This window comes from Saccopteryx bilineata, chromosome 8 (assembly GCF_036850765.1).
Source record: "Saccopteryx bilineata isolate mSacBil1 chromosome 8, mSacBil1_pri_phased_curated, whole genome shotgun sequence".
Lineage (NCBI taxonomy): Eukaryota > Metazoa > Chordata > Mammalia > Chiroptera > Emballonuridae > Saccopteryx > Saccopteryx bilineata.
The window spans coordinates 7529555-7555079 of record NC_089497.1 but is presented as its reverse complement, the minus strand read 5'-3'; the positions used below and the strand labels follow the sequence as shown (position 1 = coordinate 7555079).

The window sequence follows — 25525 nt, the reverse complement described above, 5'->3', positions numbered from 1 at the left end:
CTGAGATCACCAAGGGAAACAGTACACCACTGTGGGGTGCCCGTTCCAGTGACAGCGGGGAGGACAGGCCCTCTGGAGCATTCTCACAATGTAGGCTGATGAAGGAACCAAATGGACCGACCCTGTAGTCAGAAGGGATCGCAGAAGCAGAGGCCCCGGCCCTCGGCTGGGGGACAGGCCATCCCAAGGTCTCCCTCCCGCCACACCCCTGCGTTGCAGTTTATGTGCGATCAGCAAGCAGGAGCAGAAGCGAGCCCTGGCTGCAGCGCTCGCCGGTCTCCTGTGGGCAGCAGGGGACGCTCAGAAGGCCACCATCTGTCTTGTCACTGAGGACACTTCCATCGCCTCGAGTCCTGACTACACTGGGGACAACTTCACTGAGCGGGTGAGTGCACCCCCCACCGTCCGGCCAGGGAAAGGGCCGACGGAGCCTGACTGAGAACCAGACCCTCCCTGGAGGTGCAGCTGGAGCCTACAACGCCCGGTACGGGTCTGATGTGGCCAAGGTCACCGTCCCAAGAGGCAAGGACCAATGGTTGCAAGTGATGCCAGCAGCAAAAGTAAAGAATCCTCCTATGGATTCTTTCTTCCAGAATTCACCACAGTCAAGAATAGCCCATACCAGCCTGACCAGGCGGTGGCGCAGTGGATAGAGCGTCAGACTGGGATGTGGAGGACCCAGGTTCGAGACCCCGAGGTCGCCAGCTTGAGCGCGGGCTCATCTGGTTTGAGCAAAGCTCACCAGCTTGAGCTCAAGGTCGCTGGCTCGAGCAAGGGGTTACTCAGTCTGCTGTAGCTCCCCCAGTTAAGGCACATATGAGAAATCAATCAGTGAACAACAAACGAAGAATTGATGTTTCTCATCTCTCTCCCTTCCTGTCTGTCTGTCCCTATCTGTCCCTCTCTCTGACTCTCTCTGTCTCTGCCACACAAAAAAATAAACAAAAAAAGAACTGAGGGGTGTAGAAGTAAGACCAGCGGCCATCCAGTGTTACCCTGTGTGTTTTACGTGACCTTGTGTAAGACGATCCGCCAGTTTCCAGCAATGTGATTTCTCAATGAAACAAAAAAAAAATTTCCCTTGAGGTATTAACAGTGAGTCGACATCTCAGAGCTGTAACGTTCATCTCCCTTTTCATTTCTGTCTTTTATGCCCGATTTATAGCTCCGGCTGTTTGAAGTGTTAGAGAGAGAAGCCACTGAGAAATTCATCTATGATCATTTACAATGTGTAAGTGTTTAAGTATGGAGGTAATTCTTTTATGTTGAACTGATCTTACAGGAGTCATTTTTCTTCTTTTACAAAGGGTATTTTTAATGATGCCTGTTAAGAAAACCAGGTCATCTTGAGGGCGAAGGGAGGCCGGAAGGAGAGAAAGGAAGCCATCTGCCCCGCCCCGTAACCTAGAAAGAGGCAGATTGCGCACAGGCCCCTCAAAAATGCTCCTTTCTCCTTGGCTAATCAAACCCAGAAAATAGCACTATAGAGGGCATATACCAAGATTTCTTTATTTTAAATTTTGATTGATTGATTGATTGATTTGAGAGTGGGGGGGAGGAGAGGGAGAGAGAGAAGGAACAGGAGAGAGAAACATTGCTTTGCTGTCTTACTTATTTGTGCCTTCATTGGTTGATTCCTGTATTGTCCTGACCTGGGGAATCAAACCTGCAACCTTGTTGTATCAGGTTGACGCTCTAACCAACTGAGCTACCCAGCTAGGGCAGTCAAGATTTCTTTTGGGGGAAGAATGAATGTTAAAGTGTTAAAGCAGGCTTGCCTCATCTAATGAATGAAACACCAAAATGGTAGATAACTAAGGCTCCCGTCTAAATTGTCGAAATGAGCACTCACATTGACTCTTAAGGAAATCACTTCCGGTCTAAAAAAGGCGGACCAGTGTCCCCTCTTCTGTCAGCACCTTCCCCACAGTGCCCTCCCCTGGGTGATTCTGCCCCACCCCCTGGGTGGCATGGGGACAAAGTGAAAGACAACAATGGTTGAAAATGGAAGGTTTTTGTTTTTGTTTTTTCAAAGATTCCTCTGCAGAGAAAGAAATGAAAGTTGATTTTTTTGAAGACCAGGGGCCCCACAGTGTGAAAGCAGAGGTCCGTGGGCAGGATCGCCATGAAGCCATACAGCTTCAGATTGGACCGAAGGGGCAACTGGAACCCATGAAACTCACTGCGCCGTTCCTTCCGAAGGCCGCAGAGGCAGAAAGCTTGGGCGTGGATTCTCAGCCCCACTCACCATCTAAGACCTTGATTCAGCTGGTCCCCTGGGGCCGACCCCTCCCACTGTCTGTGTGCCAGGCAGAAGAATGGTCCACCCAACGAGGTCCACGCCCCAGCCCCTGGAGCCCGTGAGTGTTAAATGACACGGCCAAGGGGGGCCAAGGTGGCTGATCAGCTGACTTGAACATAGGGAGGGTGTCCTGGATGACCCCGCTGGGCCCAGGGTCATCACAGGGTCCTTACACATGGAGGAGAAAGAAAGGCCAAAGAGAGGGGAGGAGTGGTGTAATGTGAGAGGGGTGCTACCACTGTTGCCAGCGGCCCGGGCCCGCGGTGAGGACAGAAGACAGGGATCACGGACCGGGAATGTGGGCGTGGCCACTGACCGCTGGAAAGGGAAGGAAACAGAGTCTCCCCTCACGCCTACAGAAGGACCACCAGCCCCGCTGACATCGTGATCCTAGCCCCGTAAGCCCCATTTCAGTCTTCTGACCACCAGACCCGTAGATAATAAGGCTGTATTGTTTATGCCGCTAAATTTCTGCTCCTTTGTGATAGCAACGAGATACAAAATGCACAGAACTCCCATGATAGATTTTAAATAGCTGACATGAAATGTTAAGCTGGCAGCCTGCTTAGAGGCTCTTCCTTGTGGGCAGGAGAGGTCTAATGGGGTTACACAGAGAGAAAGAGGGGAGCCACGTAAGAAATAAATGGCCCTTCCAGCTGCAAGAGGCAAGCCCTTCCCTGTCTTCCATCTCTGCAACTCAGACCTAGGAGAGTCTGAGCCAATCGGAAGGACCCCCCACCTCTGCAAGGGATTCCCTGGAGCTGAGAAGCAGAGGGTCAGAGCTGAAGCTACACATAGGCTATCCCCTCCAAGGCTAAGCGTGGAGTTGCAATAAGTCGTGAAGGCCCTAAGTGGGAGCAGACGGCACAGCACAGCGCCGGTGGGCGTGGCACCGGGCTGCCCACAGCCAGAGCCACGCAGGGGCGTGGTCAGCACCGTTTCCCTAGCGAGCCAGGCGGAGCTTGGTGCGTACGTATGCTGAAGATCACTCCCTGACCAGGGGCTGCTCCTGTGATCCGCCCCATTCAGACCTTTACCAAACCCCGGGCACTATCAAAATGCACCCGTTCTAGGTCCCACCTTAAAGCACAGAGCTGAAGCTAGCGGTCGGAGGGCTACCTGTGAGCAGCAGACCGACTGTTATAGGTTGAATTGCATCCCCCCACCACCACCAAAAAAATAGAAGATATGGCCTGACCTGTGGTGGCACAGTGGATAAAGCGTCAACCTGGAAATGCTGAGGTTGCCGGTTCGAAACCCTGGGCTTGCCTGGTCAAGGCACATATGGGAGTTGATGCTTCTAGCTCCTCCCCCCCTTCTCTCTCTATCTCTTTCTCTCTCTCTCTCTCTGTCTCTCTCTCTCATCTCTAAAAAATGAATAAATAAATTTAAAAAAAAAAGAGAGAGAAAAAAAAAAAAAAAGAGTGTGAATGGAGACCTTCATGCCAAAGGTATAAATAATAAAAAAAAAAAAAAAAAAATAGAAGATATGTTTAAGTCCTAAGTCCCAGTACCCGTGAGTGTGCTCTGATTTGGAAGTAGGGTCTTCGCCGATGCTAGCCAGTTAGGATAAGATCATGCTGGATTTGGGTGGGCTCTAATCCAATGACTGGTGTTTTTATAAGAAGGAAATCTGGGCATAGACCCGACATGCAGGGAGAACTCTGTGATAATGGGCGTAGAGAATGGAGTGACGCATCTCCCCAACAAGGGGCTCCAGGAATGGTCAGCAGCCACCAGAACGTCAGGGAAGGGGGGCGTGGCCCCGCTCTGACACCTTGATTTAGAACATATGGCCTCCAGAACCATGACAGAATAAATCTGTCTATAAATAAATATTGTCATAAGTCATTCAAATGTCTGGAAATCGGTTATCACAGTCGTCAGAAAGGAATACACCTGTATCTGCTGACATTAACCCCATGGGGTTATATTTTTAAAAATATGAGTCACTAATAGTCAAAAAACAATTAGGAAATTCCACAACAAAACCTAGAGCCTGACCTGTGAGGGCACAGCAGATAAAGCGTTGACCTGGAACGCTGAGGTCGCCAGTTCGAAACCCTGGGCTTGCCTGGTCAAGGCACATATGGGAGTTGATGCTCCTCCCCCCCCCTAAAATGAATAATAAAAAATAAATTTTAAAAACCTAAATTTTAATTCCCCCTCCCCCCCAAAAAAAAGTAATTTCAGAAAATCTGGCTGCGCTGGACGTATAACTTGGCCCGTCCTCAATTAGCCAACAACAAGTCCATTCGACAAATTGGGATAGACGTTACCAGACAGGTGGAAAGGACTTTGCAGATGTGATTAAGTTTCAGATTTTGAGATGCGGGATGGCCCTGCTTATCCTGGTGGGCTCGATTAATCATAGGGTTTTATAAGGAAAACGAGATGGCAGGAGAGTCAGAGAAAGAGGCGTGACCCGGCGCAGAGGCAGAAGAGGCCATGGGATGTGGGGTCACAAGCCGCGGAACAGGACGGCTCCCAGAAACTGAAAAAGGGAACGGAAATTGAGTCTCCCAGAAAGCCTGCGGATGGGACACAGGCTTGCTGGGCATTTGAAGAGTCCAGTGATGATCCGTGATGGTTTAAGGCCCCAAGTGCATGCTCATCTGCTGCGGCCGCGATCGGGAGCTCCCATGCCAACGCTGTCCATGGCCCCAGCCCCCCAGCCCCCTGCCAGCTGGCAGCACACCCGTGCGGGTCCTCTATGGCTCCCAGGCACCGGAACTTGTCGGGCACTGGTTCCTATGGCACAGAAGTGCGTTCTCCTGTCGGGTCACAGAGAGCAAAGGGGACAAATGCCTCTGTATAAGGAAAAGCACGGGCCTTAGCCAATGCCCGAGAGCCCTGAATGCCAGCCGGTCAATACGGACTTGACCCAGGAGGCCGAGGGGACTTGACCCCTGTGCAGAAGGCTCTGTGGGGACACGCAGCCTGACCAGGAAAGAGACAGAGAGCTGCCTCGCAGAAGAAGTGGGACCGTGGACCTAGCGCGCGCTGAGCGCCAAGGTAGGTCACTTCGCTTTCTCTACAAACCCCGGGGAAGAGGCATTTTTATCTGCAGTTGCAGATGAGGAGGTTGAAAACTCAAAGACGTTGGGTAACTAGGAGTTTGTTCATGGGGAACTGGTTCTGAACCGAGGTCTGCATAAACCCAAGCTAGTTCTACAAAGCCCGTCCGCTCCCCCCTGAGGTTAATGGGGCAACCAGGAGGGGTGCCCTCCGGAGAATGGAAAGACACGCTGAATCTCGCCCCGCTGGGCAGAGAACACAGAAGTGCTGGGAAGAAAGAGAGGTTGAAAACCAGGAGAGTGAGGGAGCCCTTGGCGGGCCGGACGCCAGGGGAAGGCACCTGAGAGTGCGGACGGACCCGGGACACAGGAACAGCTCCGGCGGTCTGTCAAGCAGCTCAGAAAGAACGCTCTCCGGCTGCCAGCCCTTGAACTCGTGGCCACAGGCACACGTCGCTGCCCTGCTTGTTGGAAACGTGCTTTTCTTTTGTTTCCCCAACAGTTCAGTGGAGAAGGAAGCCATGGTGTCATCCTGTTTCTCTACAGCCTGATCTTCTCTAGAACATTTGAAAGGTAAGTTCTACAAATACTTTCTGACCAGGTGGTGCTGCAGTGGACAGAGCATCAGCTTGGGACAGTGAGGTCCCAGGTTGAAACCCCAAGGTCGCGGGCACGAGCGCGGGCTCATCTGGCTTGAGCGCAGGGTCACTGGCTTGAGTGTGGGATCATAGACATGACCCCAAGGTCGCTGGCTTGAGCAAGGGGTCACTAGCTTGGCTGGAGCCCCTGGTCAAGGCACATATGAGAAAGCAATCAACCAACAACTCAAGTGCTGCAAATATGAGTTGATGCTTCTCATCTCTCTCCCTTCCTGTCTGTCTTTCTCTGTCTCACTAAAAACAAACATTTTACAAATGTTTGCACTGTTTCTTCCTAGCTCTGGGGGGTCACATAAACCATGTAGTCTGTCGTTGGAAGATATTGTCATGCCCTATTGGAAACATGAGTGCAATATTTTCCTAGTGGTCACTCTTCTGTTGGTATGTCGTTTTCTGTCCTCCGTTGGCCACACGGATGGGTAAGTAGACATCGTCAGGAGAGTCTGAATCTGCTTTTCTGGTTCAGCAGGCAGTTCCTTCTTCTTGCAGTTGTAAATGTTGGCAGATGGCAGAGCTTTTTGTACATTTTCATATAACACATTTTATTATTCCTATGCACAATAAAATAGATTCAGAAGTGCTTATTTTGTCTGTATGATATGCAAAGCTCTGTTCTTGACACTGTGGAAAATATCTACAAATAAACGAAGCTAGGTCCCTGACCTGGGGCAGGTTCTAGTCTCAGAAAGACAAGAGGGACACAGAGCGACTGGGCAAGTCCCCGCCGGTACCTGATGTGCCGGACGAGGTGTAAAGACAGTGAATCTAGTGGATTCCCCAGGAGGAAGGGTCCCTGAGAGAGGCAGGGAGCCCCCGGAAGGGAAGAACTACCAGCCCTGAAGCAGCATTCCCAAAACTTGTCCTCTGTAGTTTTGTCATCGCCACCACATTTTTGTGGTCCGTGTTATCATTTCCTTAAATTTTCTTTACATCAACACAACATCTAAATATCAACTTCTTCAGAAATGTCAATATCCTTTAAATCATGTATTTGTGTCCCTGACTGGGTGGCTCAGTGGATGAAGCATTTTCCTGGTGCACCAAGGTCGTGGGTCCCATCCCTGGTCAGGGCACATATGAGAAGCAATCAATGAGTGCACGAGTTGATGCTATTCTCTCTCACTCCCTTCTTCTCTCTCTCTCTCTCTTAATCAAGGGGGAAGATTGTTTAATCATATATTTGCTGTGCTAAAGAAAATATATATTGAACACATCACTATAAAAAAAAAGTTTAAATGCTCACATCTATCCTATCCAAAATCATGCCATACTTTGAGAAGCTCTGCCTTGAATTATCCCTGACCTAGCCAAGGCAGCCACCTACCTGACCCAAGTCTTCAGGCCTTATTCGCAGAAGAACTTGACCTCTAGTCAAGAAGTTGTGAATGGATTTTTTTCACGAACACATACAGCTCTCAGACCTGCACTTAGCACCTCCCTCTGGATGACAGCAGGTGTCACCTTCCCCCTTGACTTGAACACTGTCCCGGGTAGAAACCCAACCCCTGGTCCCTGATGAAACAGTAGAGGCTGCCCTCTATAGCCGAGAAATGGACTTAAACCCCAAGCTGGCGTTGTCCATTGGAACTGTCTGTTCCGTTCTGCCAGCACTGTCTGGAGTAGTCATGTGTCACCACCCTAAGCCAAGTGTCCCTTGTCTCAGAGCGGCACCAGAGCACACACACAGGGACCCAAACATGTGAGGTCTGTGGCTTCTCCCTCCCCCTTCACCACTGTCACTGGCTGCTCCCACGTGCGCCCACAGCTTCTCCTGTGAGGCCCCAGGCCCAGCAGCTCTTCCTGTGGGAGGTGGGAACAGGCGAGGTACACAGGAGGGACAGTGAACAGCTGAGCCCAAGTGACTGCTGCTTTGTGTCAGCCTCCCTGACCAAATGCTGATGGCCTTTCCCGTTCTGCAGGCTTCAGAAGGACCTCGATGTCTCCACCATCCACCTGTTACAGCCACATGCTGGAGGCTTCCTATGCAGCCAGGTAGGTTGGAAGACTTGGGCTTCCTGTGGTAGAATCTGAATTAGGCTTTTTTTTTTTTTCCACTGAAAGTGCATAGCGATCAAGTTATCGTTGAAAAACTATATATGATGCTACCCTGAGTTTATCATCAGATTCTATCTTCCAACTTCCATTACAGTCCTTTCTAGTTTACCTCTGAGAGCCCTACATCCCTGAGGTTCTAGGAACATTAGAAGATATCTTGCCAAGACCCACCAGGAATCCCTGGTAACTGAAGGAAAAGTACAATAAAAACATCACAGCGTCATGCTTCTTAAATCTTAACTATGGAAACCAAAGTTTAACAGAAAAGTAAAAGGGAGGGTGAGCAGTAGGATCCAACTGGGCACATGGGAAGATAAGGGGTATGGCTCAAGAAAAAAGTCAACAAACTATTGTTTCAACCCCACCAAATGTTCATGGCATATATTTTTCCAGGTTTACATACCGGGATTTCATTATTTTCAGTGAAAATGGTCATATAAAAATTATTATTTAAAGAAAAAAGAGGCCCTGGCTGGTTGGCTCAGTGGTAGAGAGTTCATCCTGGCGTGTGAATGTCCTGGGTTCAATTCACGGTCAGGGAACACAGGAGAAGTGACCATCTGTTTCTCCACCCAGCCCCCCCCCTCTTTTTCTCTTCTCCTCCCACAGCCATGGCTCCATTAGTTCTAGCAAGTTGGCCCTGGGTGCTGAGGATGCCTCCTGGGGCCCTTGGCCTCAGGCACTAAAAATAGCTAGGTTGTGGAGCAACCAGCAGTGGCCACTAGGTGGGCAGAGCATTGAAAGATAGGGAGCTTGCTGGGTGGATCCAGGTGGGGGTGCATGTGGAAGTTTGTATGTCTCTCCTCTTCTCACTTAAAACAAAAAAGAAATTGAGTCTTTATATCATCACTACCTAAAATATTTGTAAAATATGTCATCTAGGCAGTTGTGAACATGATTTTAACTGGAAGAGCAAGTCCGAATGTTTTCAATGGCTATCAAAATGGAAAGTCTCAAGAAATACTACACGGCGTCCTGACCCGCAGTGACATCGGCTATTTGCAGTGGGGTAAGCGCGCCTCCGAGGGTGAGAGTCTTTCACAGGTGAGTGTGTCCCGGTTCTCAACCGCACAGGCGTGTGAATACAGTGACATCTGTTAAGTCTCTATACTAACGCAGTTACTCCTTTCCTGCATACCTTCCACCTACCACACATGCGTCTGAAACTTTCAGGTCTAAACAGAAGTATCCAACTTACTTGCTTCATATTATTCTATCTATTTTATGTATATAGAGGTATACAAATAATACAAGTAAAATGCAAATCATTTTTTTAAAAACAAACCGGAAATACACAGATAAAAGGAAAGTCCCCTCGCGAACACACCCAGCTGTCCGCCCCCTCTCAGAAATCAGTGCGCGGTGGGTAGCGGATGGATACCCTACCTATACTTTATTTATGCAAACAAATGCACATGTTCTATCTACTGCTCAGAGCCTGAAAAACACCACGGGGGGGGGGGGGGTCCACCTGTTCTTTTTGTTTTTGTTTTTTCGATTACAGTTGCCATTCACTATCATTTCATAGTCGTGTGAGGCGCACAGCACAGGGGGAGGCGCCCGCTTGTGAAAGTCCTGTCCCAGCTTCCCAGCTCGGGGGACCATGGCCTCCCACACCCAGTCCGCAGACGGTGCCCCTGGAAAGCACAGGGGATAACGAAGTGAGATGAGACGCCACAAAAGCAAAGAGGAGAGAGAGCAAATAGACCCACCCCCCCAAACCACAAGTCAAAGATGCTGTTGTGCTATTTTCGCAAAACAAAACAAAAACAAAAACGTTTCATCCTGAAACCCAGGGAAGGCAAGGTGGAGTCTGTGAAAAGCAACTAAGTCTCTGGAGTGTTCCTGAAAGGAGCTGGGATGTAATCCAATGTGACAAGGACAAAAAACCCCGGGGCCTCGCCATGCCCAGCCTCTCCTAACCATCAGCACAGCGAGGCCCCTGCTGCTGCCCAGCCTGCCCTCCACTCGCCTGTGCGTCTCACAATCCCCTTCCTGTGGGCGGGCTTCACACGACACTGCCCTTGTACACCTATGGCGTCATCCATCTGTCCTCCTCCTGGTCGCTCCAGCTACGCGTCGTATGAAATCAGCCTCTCACAAGACACCCACACCACTGTGCGTCTGGCGGCAGCAAGCCAGTGGCGTGCAGCTACCGCACAATTAGTAGTATACTCTGTGTACGGACGTGTTTGAAAAGTTTGCTTGTTATTCCTCAAGTTTGAAATCTAGGTCCATTGTAGAAAAACATGAGAATGACAGCTAAGATAAAAGTAAAAAAATCTGAACCCAATCTCATTACTCGGGTCAGGTGGGGGGGGGGGGGGAGTCAAGCCTTTCAAAAATGCTTCCTTCTCTTTTTCTAATATAATGTTCTCTAGTCTTTGTTTCTAAAACCCGCTTTTCTCATTTAACACAAATATCTTTGTGTGTCATTGAATACACATCCTTCACCACAGTTGGTGCAGAGCTCCATCCACTGTATGCATGGGAAGGTCTGTATTTGAATATGCCCCGCACAGGGAATGTGCCCTTGTTGTTATGATAACGTTCCTAATCACTTGCTCCAGATATTTTGGAATTCATTTTACAATCTGTTATACATATAATGACTAGGAAAACCAAGCCAGAGTAGGGGAGTTTTAGACTTCACTTTACATCCTCTCCTTCTCTTGCAACTACACAAGGTCCCTTGATGTCCACGGTCATGCACTTGGTGTCTACCAGAGCCCAGCAGCATGCCGAGACGCAGTTTGGAGGAAAATGGCAGGATGCACAGGGTGGGCAAGCTTCAAGGTGTGGCAGCACAAAACCCACAATAGGAATTTTAGTGCTTTGCTAATATTACCACGTTCTTATACAATACTATTGCGCTATATTCTCACTATAAACTGCAAACATTTAAAACAGTGTTGCTCATAGTTTAGTCATCTGAGTAGGTAACTCATAAGCTTTGCCACAGCGCCACCCCACCTCTGCAATTATTTGCTTATTAGTTTTCTTTAAATCGACTCGCTTTAAAAACGCAAATCTAACCTTTTCTGCAGCAGTAATACAAGCCACGGACTTGAAATGCTATTGTTTCCCCCAATACATATTTCAATAAATAAACATGTTTTATTTTAAAAGCTCCGCCGTGTGCCACTGGCTTCAGGCCGCACGCCCCCGGTGGTCACCTGCACCAACACACCCTCTGGAAACCTGGTATGGAAGCAAGGACGTTCCTGCAGCATGCAGACACAGCCCTGGCCCAGACACCCGGCGACTTGGCTGGAGGCCCCGCCCTGCCGTTCACAGGGCTGTGATGTAGGCCAGTCACTGACTCTCACTGAGCCTGCTTCCTCACCTATAGACTCGTGTCCTGACACCTGTCCTGCAGCCACAGGTCTGACTTGAGGAACAAACAGAGTCATGAGTGCTAAAGCCTGTTGGAAAGCCAAGAGGACCGATATACATGCAAGACTTCCAGTGGCAGACGAGGAAGAAGAAGAGGACACAGCTTTACCCAGTCGTGTCCATTCAGCCTCTGCGAATTGTCAGGCTCGATGTCCAGTACAACAGTGAAGTCATGCACAGGCCAACACACACACACACACACACACACACACACGCCAATTGTGATTGGAAGGCTGCAGGCAAGAAATGGCACAGCCACTGGGGAAGGCCACTGGGCAGCCTCTCACAAAACTAAACACTTTCTTAACACACAAGTCAGCAGTTCCCCTCCTTGGTATTTACCCAGAGGAAGTGAAAACGTATAGCCACACAAAAACCTGCACATGGATGTTTATAGCAGCTTTATTCCAATTTGCCCAAACTTGGAAGCAATCAAGTTGTCCTTTGTAGGTGATGGGTTAAATAAACTGTAGAGTATCAGTGGAATGTTATTTCTTCACTGGATTATAACTGACAGTATTTCAATGGAGGATTATTCATGCTATCAAGAAGTGAGCCTTCAAGCTGTGAAAACACATGGCGGAAACGTAAACGCATGTTAGTGAGTGGAGGAAGCCGATCCGAAAAGGCCCGGGACTCCCAGAGGGGCTGCGCCATTCTGCATTCCCACCGGCCAGGGTGAGAGTTCTCGCTGCTCCACATCCTCCCCGGCGTTTGTATTGTCGGTGTTCTGGCCGCTGGGCATTCTGATAGGTGTGCGTTAGTATCTCACTGTTGTCTGAATTGGCATTTCCCCCATGATCTAGGATGTGGACCATGTTTGCATATGCTTATGTGCATCGATGTGTCTCCTTGAGTCAGGTGTCTTTTAAAGTCTGGTCGCCTTGGAGAGCTTTCTCAGCTATCAATGTCCACATCGTACCCAGAACAGCGTCCGCTTCCTGTGTGGTCACCCAGGGCCCCGGACGAGAAGGCCCGGGCACTTGGTTTAGTGCTTTGCTCTCGCTATCTTTAAATTCTTAATACATTTTGAGCAAGCCCCCCCCCAACATTTTCATTTTGGACTGGGCCCCACACATTGTTTGGCCAGGCCTACCCGATAACTGTTTTATTTGGTCTGGGGAAAACCCTGACATCAGAATTTTTTAAAGCCTACGGGAGATTCTAACACCCCGTCCAGGTCAGAAAGGGCTGGTCTCGAGTTGGGCTGCCCCGTCTCAGCGCTGCTGACAATGTAGACCCGATCATTCTTGGTGAGGAGGGGGCTTTCTGTGCACTGGGGGGTGTCCAGCGGCATGCCTGGCCACTGCCCACTGGACACCAGTAGCACCCCCCGACACCACAGTGTGACAACCAAAAATGTCTCCAGACACTGCCAAATGTCCCCTGGGAGACACAATTAACCACTGCTCTAAAGGAAGGGGGGAGGGGGAGTCTCGTTATGTTTAGATCATTAAATCTATGGTGAGGAAAACTGGAAATCTAGCTATTTCAACTGACAGTACAAGAATGAGTATCTTCTTTTAATCAGCATCAGAACGGTTGACAGCTTTCTGTTTCCTTTGCACATTTACAAGGCTCTGAGGACAAGTTTCAGACCGTATCTTAGATTACAATTAAACAGGTGTTTGCTAAACAGATAGTAAGTTGCTCTGAGAGAAGGGACCGTGTTGAAGAATATGCCACCAAGGGGGGGGGGGCGAGGGATGGAGGGAGGGAGGAAGGGAGAGAGAGAAAGATAGGGAGGGGAGAGAGAAAGAGGGAAGGAGGGAAGGAGGGAGGGGAGGAGGGAGGAAGGGAGAAGAAGAAAGAGAGAAAGAGGGAAGGAGAGAAAGAGGGAAGGAGGGAAGGAAGGAAGGAGGGAGAGGAAGAAAGAGAGAAAGGGAGGGAGGGAAGGAGGGAGAGAAAGAGGGAGGGAGGGAAAGGGAAAGGGAGGGAGAGAAGGAGGGAAAGAGGTAAGGAGGGAGGGAGGGAGGAAGGGAGAGGGAGAAACAGGGAGAGAGGGAAAGAAGGAGGGAGGTAAAGAAGGGAGGGAGAGAAGGAGGGAGGGAGAGAAGGAGGGAGGGAAGGAGGGAGGGAGAGAAGGAGGGAGGGAAGGAGGGAAGGAGGGAAAGGAGGAGGGAGGGCGAGAAGGAGGGAAGGAGGGAGGGAAGGAGGGAGGAAGGGAGAGGAAGAAAGAGAAAGAGGGAGGAAGGGAGGGAGAGAAAGAGGGAGGGAGGGAGAGAGAGAAAGAGGGAGGAAAAGGAAGAGGGAGGGAGAGAAGGAGGGAAAGAGGTAAGGAGGGAGGGAGGAAGGGAGAGGGAGAAACAGGGAGGGAGGGAAAGAAGGAGGAAGGTAAAGGAGGGAGGGAATGAAGGAGGGAGGGAGGAGGGAGAGGGGAGACTCAAGAGTCAAGAATCTATCGGCATCCAGTACAACCGTTTCCTCTGGATCACGCTTCTCTCTACCCAAGTCAGCTCAGACCAATAGGACCATTAAATCATGCTCTAACAAAAATTACCTGCCAGTCTTCAAATAGTCTCCAAAAACAAAGTAGATGTTCGCCAGTGCCTTAGTGTCAGTGAAGAGGCTGAGTGGAAGGGGAAATGAGCGCTTCCTGCAGGACGAGGGCGCGTGGGCCAGGCCGCACGCCACGTCACCACACGTGCCCACTCCTGTCGGGTAGGGTCCAGGACACAGAAACGCTCGCGGTCAGCTCCGCAATCCGCACCGAAATCAAATCTACACCGCTCCCATCTTACCGACGTGACTTGTCATCCTTCCTTTGTGGCCTCAGCGCTCTGTCCCCAGGGAGACCCCTGGGAATCCTGGCCACGGTGAAAGTCACCTGAAATGGTACACTGACGGCTTGAACCCCCAGGATGTTTATGAAGTTGTCTCTGTTACGCTCTTGAAGTCCGGCGTCAGAACAAACGTATTAAAGAGCAAATACAGGCTGGCAGCTGGTTCTCTTACTTGAACTGCTGAGATCTGTGAATATGTTAGACACGTACATTATACATATAAAGTTTATTTTATCCGAAAGCGCTTTTTTATTCTTTCTCTATCAGCTCATTATTTTAGGATAAAAGTCATACATCACTCATCCACATTATTAATATAATTATCTATGCACTGATTTTATATGTATGATAATTTTATATTTTTTCACCACCCTTGAAAAGGGTAATTACAGAAAATAGTACAGCAGGTCCTCGAATAACGTTGTTTCATTCCATGGTGTTTTTAATCACAGCGTTGATGAGACGTCACCGAAATTTAACTCCTGTTTATATCCACTAGTCTGTGCTAAACTTGGGTTCAGTATCTGTTGTTGTGCTTCAAGCCTCAGAACCTCTCAACAGCACTGAGTGAGGACTTCCCGTGTATACAAAGCTTTTTTATTCACTGTTGTGCTCACACCCCCTGAATGTGCAGGTCCTGTATGCTGGCCTCTCTCTGAGCCCCTTACAATGATACCTTATTTCATTTAATCCTCCCTTCTACTCAAAGTGATAACCAGTGTTCATTATGTCTACTGTCTGTGGTCTGGTCATTCATTTAGGGATGAGAAACTCAAAACTAAGAAAGGTATAGGAATCTGCCCAAGGCCACCAGCGAGGTAAGTGTCAGAGCCAGGGCAGTGACCCCAGATCTAAGATACGAAGTCCACACACATTCCAGTCACTGTGCCATGCTGGCCATCATGGTCACCTTTATTTGTTTTCTGATGAAGTGGTAAATACAAAATGCCCACTTCTGGAAGTATAGTCTAAATAAGTGCTTTTATAATCTATCATATCTCCCTTTTATAACCTATCATATCTACCTATAGCTCTACCTATGGATGTAGACTTGTGTTACACAATCGACAGCGTTACGGGTGCATCGAGGCTGTGCTGTAACCTCGTGGCGGTGGTGGCTTCATGGGGAGGCTTTAGGACAGATGTGGGCATGCTCAACGAGCTAGAACTTCATCCGTTGGCTTCCAGGCTAAAGCACTCGTCAGTGTGCGCTGGTTGTGAACGGCAGGGGCTTGGGCTGCACACTGTCTGCAGTGTCTTGCCCCTACACCTGCTGGTCTGGCAGACCGCGCCTATCAGCCGTGTGCGAGGGGGACGCCCGGACCCGAAGACCCCTCTGACTGCAGCGTACCCGGGAGTCTAATGTTTCACAATGTGGTTTTGCAGACAGAAACACCTGGCACAGCAGAACGCAGCTCAGGAAAGAACCAGACGTGGGTTCTGAACAGTGCTCCCAGCACGCCTGGACCGACGCCTCCTTTCTGCTCTGAGGCAGGGTGACCCCATACGGGGCACCGTGACCGTGCCAACGGGGTGTGTGAGCGCAGGACGGGCGTCCGGGGGCTCCCACTCAGGATGGGTGCCAGAAACGGAGAGGTTAAATGTAGGTACCGATAACAAAAACCTCGCAGAAGAAAGGTTTCCGAGTTCACCAGACAACCCGCGTGCCGCCTGACCGATTCCGCGGGGGTGAAACCCAGCCCGCGACGTGGCGTCTGTCTCCCCAGAGCGAGCCTCTCCTTTCTCTGTGACAAAACTGCAGAGGCTGCAGAAACACACGTGTTTCAGTCCCCATGTCACTGCCCAGCGGGTGAGATTTAAAAAAATAACAGGAGGCGGGAGTTCGCGTTCGATGACATGGCAAGCCGCCCAGAGCCCGCCAGACTGGCAGTGCCCGCGGAACACAGCCGGCTCCCCACCAGACGAAGCGCCCTGCCGAGGCCTCCTGCCCCGTTTCTGCTGGAAAGACCCCGTTTCTGCGCGAGGCTGCAACACCTCAGTGAGAACAGAACGCAGTTTGAGTCTCACACCATCTGGAGCGCCTGGGGAGGCTCGCATTATCTCTGCACCTGCCGCCGAGAGGAAAACCCAGCTCTGACTGTTAGAAGGGACCAAAGCCATCTAGGTCTGCTGGAACAACTCCCCCAGCAGCCCTGGCACAGCACACACCGTCCCCGGGGGCCCCCCTGTCCCTCAGCACACTGTCCCTCAGAAGAGCCTGACGGGGAGATCCAACCATAGAAGTCCCAAGGGGAGCTGCCCCCGTGCACTCCGCCCCCTTCGCTGGGGAACAACCCGCAAACATGGCGACACGCCTACGGACGTGCTCACAGGAGCGACATCACTGCCGTGTCCCGGTTGGCAGAGAGGAGAGCCCGGCCGTTATCAGTTACACACGTGAACAAACAGTCCCCGGGAATCAGCAAAGAAAGCACGAGGTTGTTAACCCGTTCTGTTCAGACCACCAGTCTTGGGCCTTGGGACTAACAATATCAAGTCATTATTCAAAGGCACATTCTAAGTGCCACTGTTCTAGAAGGCATGGGGGGGGGGGTGACATGCACTCAGTTCTTGCCCTCTAGGGTTAGCATTTGTCCACCCTTTTTCCAGTCCTTATAATTTGACATCGGCTTAAACGATACACGTTATGAAAGGCTCTGTTGCTACGTGCAATGCTGAGCCTACCAGGCTTATTACACAATGAGTGAACTTAAGAAGAAAGGTATTTTATTTATAGTACCACTGGATCACAATTTAATTTCCTTTTTACCATGGCAACATGAGGCAGCACGCACAAATTCTGCATCGGCGGAATCTCACCAGTAAAACATATTTAGAATCCTGCTTGGCGGGGGGTTGGGGATGGCCAGGGGGGAGCTGGTAAACTATCTAAAAGCAATACAAATTCCTGACTGGAAATCCCAGACAGATTAGGTACTCTGCCGAGAAAAGAAGGGGCTGGGACGTGGGGCCGGACTCCGCCGGAGGTGGAGGGTGGGGTGGACGGTGCTTGGCTGTGTTTTTTAGGACTCGCTCTATGCCAGCTGTGTTCTCGGCTCCAATCATGACGCTCGCCTCTTAGAGTTAACGCCCGAAGTACCATCACAGTCACGGATGACATTTCCCTCACCTCATAATCTCCCAAGGCGAGCGAGGCTCTCCCCTGCTCAGTGGGGCGCCCCTGTGTGGTCACTCCAGGGGGCGGAGATTGTTGTGTTTATAACTATACACTTGACCCTTGAACGACATGCGTTTGAACTCCACGATCCACTTATACGTGGATTATTTTTCAATGAATACTTGTACTGTTTTCGATCCGCAGCTGGGAGTCTGTGGGTACTGAGAGCCAACTGTATGCCCTTGACCTGCACTGTTTTACAAAAGTGACTTCTTAGCATTAGCAAATTCTGGTGTCCACGGGGCTCCTGGAACGAATCCCCTGCTAATACTAAGAGGGACAGCTTAAGTTCTGGGTGACTCAAAAGTTGTGCGCAGATTTTCAACTGCCCACGGGGTCAGCTCTACCAACCCCCCCTCCCGCATTGTTCAAGAGTCAACTGTCCTTCATTTCCCTCCTACTCTAATAAAATCTTGAATAGTGTTGAGTCCGGGAGAGAAAACAGTTGCCTCGTTACATAAAGGCACCCTAGTGTGGTGCGAGCACCTTGAGGAGTATGTTATCTGAGTGCCAGTTGGACTTTGACTATGTTACAAAGATCCGGTGAAACAGTATCACGCGTCCGTATTCTGTTACATCAACCAGTCATACTTTACAGCAGTGGTCCCCAACTCCCACGCTGTGGACCAGTACCGGTCCATGGGCCATTGGGTACCGGTCCGCAGAGAAAGAATAAATAACTTACATTATTTCTGTTTTACTTATATTTAAGTCTGAATGATGTTTTATTTTTTTAAAATGACCAGATTCCCTCTGTTACATCCGTCTAAGACTCACTCTTGATGCTTGTCTTGGTCACGTGATACATTTATCCGTCCCACCCTAAAGGCCGGTCTGTGAAAATATTTTCTGACATTAAACCGGTCCGTGGCCCAAAAAAGGTTGGGGACCCGTGCTCTACAGGGACACGTGCTGGTTTCAAATCAGCCAGACTACCCACCGGAAGTTCAAAAAAGGAGCGGCATCGTAGTACGAACAGCCCTGAGTCGTTCCTCCGAGTTTTCCAACCCTTCAAAATTCCACGTCCTGCAGATCAGGTTTTGATTGCACGTACCGTTCGTACAGAAGGTGCCATGCAAGAAGGCCTAAGAAAGAAAATGCTTGTGTTATGACTAATGAACGCTACGATGTTGTTTGGAGCGTGGGGGGTGGATTCTGGGAGGTAAACATGTGCGGCAGCTTTCGTGAGGCATCCTCAGGGCGTCGTTTCCAATGCAGCCAGGGGGCGGCTTGCCTCCGTGTGAGATGTGAGGTGCCCACGTTCCACGCCCCCCAGAGGGGCCACCTGGAGTTTGAGTAGATGAGTAAACCCTGTACCCGCTCTGAGCAGGTCCAGATTGCGGTACTGGGCTTGCACCCCTTTCAAACTGTAAACCAAAACTGAGGTCGTTCCTTTCAAATACAGTAACAGAATTTTGCAGTGGTAGTGACAAGTGAACAGCGTAAAGACAAAAAGGCATTTCTGACTCAGCGCCTCGCCCACAGTGAAGAGTTTAAAGAAAAATGAGGAGATTTGAAAAGAGTTATTGAGAAATCAAGCTATCCAAGTTATTAGCCTTTAATGCTTGGGTTTACGAAACACGCAATACTGTTTCAAAGCTGGATGCTGCCTAAGACAGAATTTGTTCCTGAGCGCACAGTACAACCCTGAGGACTGAGAAGAAAAGAGACAGAATTCTCCCGTTCTGGGAAGACATGCCAGGGCTCAGGGTCCCGTTGCTCTCCCTGCTGTCAGGGGATGTTACGGCTTTTCCACGGAGCTCCTGTTTGTCTAAGTAGGGGGAAAAATTGTCTTGAATGTTAATGAGTATTAATGGCAATCTTAAAAAAAAAACAACCAACTATGTGCTTTCCTGACTCTTTAAACAAAATGGCCGCTATTATTAATAGAAGTGTGCTACAATATCATGATACCCCGGGGGCTACTGAAGTGTGCAGGACATCTTCACCTCGGGGACCCCAGAATGGCACTTCTGGGAATCTGATCCGCTAGGTATGAGAATTCCAGGCCCAAGCCACAGTTGCCTGGGAAACAAACTAAGAAACAGATAATAACCTGAGTTTAGCAGTAAGCTCTACTATATTAGAGCTATTAATATTAAACTAGTACATTCAGCTCTAAATACACTTTCACAATTGATCTGCATGTTCACATACAGATGTGTGTGTGTATTGTGAGTGTGAGTGTGAGTGTGTATGTGTTCACTTCATGTCCCAGCAGCTTCTTTCTACTATGTGTTTAAAACCATCTCTATTTCTGTCCTAAATAATCTTTCCCCCATAGTCTCAATGGCTAGTGTCGCTAGAAGTCCGGCCACGTGCTGGATGTGCTCTGTCCTCTCCTCGGGAGAGAAGTCATGACTCCAGTCAGTAACAAAGACCAACCGAAGTTCTCCTACCCCGTCCCTCCATCCACACTGCAGTTCCGCTATCATGCGCTCTACTTCACTTCAAAACCATACAAAGGTGTCTCCCACCTCCTCCAGGACGCCACCTTCGGTTTAAATAAAACCGGCTCCGAGTAACACTGCAGCACCACCACCCGGACACTCCATTCATCAGTGCAACCGTGCTCACCAGGCGGCGCGTGGGGTCTCCCTGCCCAGCCACGAGGGCACGTTTGGTCACGAGGACATATGTAGCAAACACTGCCCCCAAGCCGGCCAGGTGTGCTCCCACTCACCCGCGTTTGCTCCTCCCCCTCCAGGTGGGCAGCAGGCTGAAGACGCCGAAGTTCCCGATTTGGCTGTGCGACATCCGTGGGCGGCACAGCGTCCTTTTCAGCACCAACAGGCAGCTGCTGTCCGACTGGAGAGCGGAGCGGCTGTTTGAGCTGCACCTGTACGCGGGGCAGCACTCGCGGGGCGGGCCGGCCCGGCTCACCGTGGGTGAGCAAGCAACACGGTCCACTCCATGCCTTCACAGCGGGGAGCCCTGCGGGCGGAGGCGGGGTTTCAGAGACGCAGCCATGGGTGGGCGGGTGGGCCCGTGGGCCCAGGCACTGAGAGCAGGGGGTTCGAGGAGCACAGAAGAGCAAATAACTAATAGGTTAGACAAAAACAAACCAAAGGTGGCAGGAAATTCCTTCCCGAGGAGCCTTCTCCAGGCTCTTTTATCTCTGAGCACGTGGCCTTTCATGCGGGAGGAGCAGGAAAAATTAATGAATCGGGAGGAGGGGTTTCCAATTGGCCACCTCCAAAGGTCACATGACCATCCAGTGACACAAGTAACCCAACTGATTGTGCATTTCTGTTTAGATCAGTCACAATGCCTTTATGAGGGCCTACTAGGTGCCAGGCATCGTGCTAAACACTAGGGAAGCAACTGAGGAAAGGCACAGTCAGCAAACATGAGGAGATTCTAGTCCAGGGGAGAAGCAGACAACCACACAGGTCATTTCATTCACTTCCAACTCTCTCTCTCTCTCTACACACACACACACACACACACACACATATAATATATATATATACTAGAAAGTTCTGTCCGTTTTTGTAATAAAACAAAATACAAATTTTTCTTACCATCAATAAACTTTATTAAATAATATAATTGCCATTATTATTAATGATTTCTTGCCAGCATGAGGGCAATTTGTATATCCCATTTTTGAAAAATGTTTTATCTTTTGATGCAAAAAATTAAACCAGTGCTTGTTTGATATCTTCTTCATTTTTTAATTTTTTGCCCTTCAAAAGATTTTGTAAGGACAAAAACAAGTGATAGTCGGAGGGTGCTAGGTCCGGGGAATATGGTGGATGTGACAGACATGCTTCTGTAGCATTTCTCCCTTGTTGAAATTCGTAAAAATTACAGTGGCGTAAATGAACTTTATCAGTAGCTATGGGTACACTATGGCTTCACACATAAGACTAAAGTGAATCAACTTTGTTTTAGTTAATTTGCTACGTCAGTATGTATATATTAAGTGATAAAAATAGAGAGGCACACATGCACCAAATAAACATGTGCTTACATGTCGAAACTTGTTGTGATAGAAACGGACAGAACTTTCTGGTAGACCATATATATATATATATATATATATATATATATATATATTTTTTTTTAGAGCAAGGTAGTGGAGGAGTGGGAAGGGAGATAGATGAGAAGCATCAACTCATAGCTGCAGCACTTGTGTTGTTCACTGATGGCTTCTCATACGTGCCTTGACCAGGGGACTCAAGCAGAGCCAGTGATCCCTTGCTCAAGCCAGCCACCTTGGGCTCAATGGATGATCCCACACTCAAAGTGGCAACCCTGTGCTTCAGCTGGATGAGGCTCACTCCAGCAGGCAACCTCTGGGTTTCAAACCTGGGGCCTCAGCATGCCAGGTCGACACTCTATCCACTGCGTCACCATTGGTCAGGCTCAACCATATATTTTTTTAAAGCCATGAGGTAGAGAGACTAACTAACGGTGAGATGGCATTAAACACTGACCCTGTGAACAAGGGAACACAGGTGATGAGCACGGGGAAGTCTGTGTCAGGTCACTGGGCCACCAAGGGAGTCTTGTGGATTTGATCTGACTCCCTATGAACATCCCAGGCCTGTTCATTATTATGACTGACTCTGGAACAGGATCTCAGTGACTGATTTATGTGTGCAGCTCCTGATTCTTTCTCTTTAATATGAAAAATATACATTAGCCCATTTAATTTAAGAGGACATCGACAATGTGTCCCTTAAAAGGCGCTATCAGGGAAGCGTCATTTTTTATTAGCTCACGTGTGTCACAAGCATTCTGTCGTGGGCACTGTTGAAAGCTTGGTATTAAACATCCCATTAAATTCTCCCAAGGGTCATACCAGGGAGATACTGTATCTATTTTTACATAAAGGAAATGGAGGTGGCTAATAGTTACTAACTGAAGAAATGGGGCTCAGAGATATTCTGTACCCTCTCAAACCTTGTATGAAATAAATCTGGGCCTTGAACCCAGTTCTAGACCACCTTACCAGAATACCTGGCTCTTTACCCCAAAATGCAGACGTACCCATGGAAGCATCGAGATGTGAGAGCGCTCCTGTTTTCCTGTTTATCCCAACCACATCCGGTGAGCCACACCTGGCTTTGTGTGTTAGATCACGGCATTGCCACGTGTGTCACATGGCTCACCAATAGGCATGTTCTGAAACACACAGCTACCTGGCTTCTCTATGAGGCATCCTACACACACACACACACACACACACACACACACACACACACACACGCTGGCCGAGCCCAGCTCCCACCTGCACCACCTGTTGGCCTCCCTGCCCAGCTTCCTCTGGGACGGCGCACGCGCGCTGGGGACTCAGTGCCGCCTCTTCCTCCGCAGACACTCACTCCCATCAGTGGGAGAGGGACCCGTGCGAGGATGGACACGGACCACAAAGGCGGTTTTCCCCGGTGGAGATGGCGATCAGAACCAAGTGGAGAGAGGCCACCGTCAACTGGAATGGGACCGTTCCCTTTTCCTAAAGAGAGGGCCAGGATGCTCAACGAAGTGTCAGCACTGCGGGGACACAAAGAGTAATGGTGGGGGGATCGTTTCACAGCCACATTGCCCCAGAAAAACCCCATTAGCATATATTTTCTTTCTGGTCTCTGTGCAGCCCTCAGCAGCTGTTCTCAGCATTGCAATAGAAACATAGTTCCTCACAGGGAGGTCTGCAAAATGTGCCCTCTATACCCAGGTAGACTAGCTCTTTCATCTTATTAAGAAGAGCACGTGAAGTCTCTTTCCGGCATGTTCTTTCCAAACCGGTACTTTCTTGGTGCGGTTCTCCCCGGGGGTCACGGAAGCGTGCTGCTAGCTTGCACTTGGGGATGAAGTCATTGGGGATGTGTCAGCAGATTCTTAGTTACAGCAAGAACTCAAGCCTTCTCCGGGACTGCCTGGTCAGTGCAGCATTCCTTCCCAAGCTCACGTTTCATGCGCCCACATTAGCAAGTTCTTGTCATTAAAATAGTATACGGGCTGGGCCGGGCTTGATGTGGGCGCTATTCCTGGTGGGCTGGCGCCCGTAGCCATTGTCTTGTGGGTCCGAGTAGTCAGGCAAACACGCCGGAGACATTCCTTCTATCCGAGCTGGGTTTGTTTCTTTTCTTTCTAAGCTGGATTTAAATACGTAGACAGACAAGCAGTCTGAGAAAGAAGTCTGATTCCTAGACAAAATTAAATTATATATAAAAATAAAATCTCTTATGTTCTTATGTCATGTACTTTTTTCTTTAGTTTTTTTTTGTTTTATTTAGTCTCTGTTCAGCCCTCAGCAGTTGCTTTTAGTGTTGTAGGAGAAATAGTTCTTTTTAGAATATGATTTTCCCTGTCCTGTGGAATGCCTACACTTTTTGTCGAAAGAAATACACAGAAGGCCCTGGCCGGTTGGCTCAGTGGTAGAGCGTCGGCCTAGCGTGTGGAGGACCCGGGTTCGATTCCCGGCCAGGGCACACAGGAGAAGCGCCCATTTGCTTCTCCACCCCTCCTCCGCGCCTTCCTCTCTGTCTCTCTCTTCCCCTCCCGCAGCCAAGGCTCCATTGGAGCAAAATGGCCTGGGCACTGGGGATGGCTCTGTGGCCTCTGCCCCAGGCGCTAGAGTGGCTCTGGTCGCAACATGGCGACGCCCAGGATGGGCAGAGCATCGCCCCCTGGTGGGCAGAGCGTCGCCCCATGGTGGGCGTGCCGGGTGGATCCCGGTCAGGCGCATGCGGGAGTCTGTCTGACTGTCTCTCCCTGTTTCCAGCTTCAGAAAAATGCAAAAAAAAAAAAAAAAAGGAAAAGAAATACACAGAGTAAGACGTGTCTTCTTTCTAAAGGAGCACATAGGAACCATCTAGACCTTTCTTCTACCCAGCCCACCGGTCCACCAACTCACACACTTAGGGCTCTGCATTCACAAGCCAGAGGTTGCTTTGTGAAGAACAACTTTTCTGCACTTTTCAAGTTAATTGATTAATGCATTTTCATTTGGCTCGAAGAAAAATGTTTTAACTCAAGGAGCGTGCAGAAAATGAAAATTCAAGGTGAACATAAGTTATGTCAAAAGAGAAAGCCATTTGGCCTGACTTGCTGAGTACGGTATCTACGTCACGTCACGGGTGTTTTCATTCAGGATTTTAAATGTATCGGACAAATAAGCAAATCTCCAGAGACTTACCTCATTTGGTCTTAGATTAGCAACATTGTGTTTGTCCTGAGGTGCAGCTGGGTTATTGTTTGAGGGACACTGAGCTATTTCTAACTAAATGTGCCTTTTGGAGTAGACTGCTGGAAAGCTTATTGCCAAAGGAGAAACTGTAGCAAGTGCATCGTGAAAAAGCTCCCGGACACAGACAAGAGATCTCACGACAAGGGTCTCACACAAGGACGGGCCTTTCTAACAAAAACGGTCCAGTGGGGATTCCATGACTTTCCTGGATCAGTCCCGGTTCATCCTCTAGGACCAAACACGGGACATCTGCTCCCTGTAGAAAGAGGGCAAGATGACAGCTGTGGAGACAGCTGGCAGCGCCACCCAGCAAGGTGTTAGTTCTAACAAAAGGCTTTTTTTTTAAGTGAGAGGAGGAGAGATGGAGAGACAGACTCCTGCATATGCCCCGACTGGGATCCACCCAGTTGTACCCATCTGGGGCCGATGCTCAAATCAACCAAGCTATCCTCAGCACCTTAGGCCAATGCTAGGACCAACCAAGCTATCCTCAGCACACAGGGCTAATGCTCGAACCAATCGAGTCACTGGCTGTGGGAGGGGAAGAGGGAGAGAAGGAGGAGAGGGAGGGGAAGAGAAGCAGATGGTCACTTTTCCTGTGTGCCCTGATTGGGTATCGAACCCAGTATGTCCATATGCTGGGCTGACACTCTATCCACTGGGCCAGGGCCACGAAAGGCATTTTTTAATTGACCTCATTTCTGAATCTACTTTCTTTTGCTATTCTATTTTTCCTTTGAATTTGTCATTTATTTACAATATATGTTATTTTGCCATATTTTATAGGTTGCTGTAATCTGTCTTAAATTAATTCCCAGAACAAATCTATAAACAAGTAAAATAATAAAAGAAAGATTAAGCATCTATATTTTATACATAAAAGGATGATAATTTTGCTATGCAAAGGTATTAATAACTTTGTATGTCAAGGTTCAGT

At 49.2% G+C, this 25525-nt stretch overlaps 1 protein-coding gene across 1 annotated transcript in view; it reads left to right on the top strand.

Annotated features, from left to right (window-relative positions):
* The window catches only part of MINDY4B (MINDY family member 4B), a 63109-nt gene extending 40251 nt beyond the window's left edge, over positions 1-22858 (top strand). Inside the window, exons 7-13 of the mRNA XM_066240789.1 lie at positions 220-385; positions 1166-1231; positions 5822-5892; positions 7898-7970; positions 8916-9077; positions 20098-20278; positions 22716-22858. Coding sequence (XP_066096886.1) covers positions 220-385; positions 1166-1231; positions 5822-5892; positions 7898-7970; positions 8916-9077; positions 20098-20278; positions 22716-22858 — 862 coding nt within the window. The remainder of the gene's footprint in view (positions 1-219; positions 386-1165; positions 1232-5821; positions 5893-7897; positions 7971-8915; positions 9078-20097; positions 20279-22715) is intronic.
* Positions 22859-25525: the final 2667 nt, after the last annotated feature.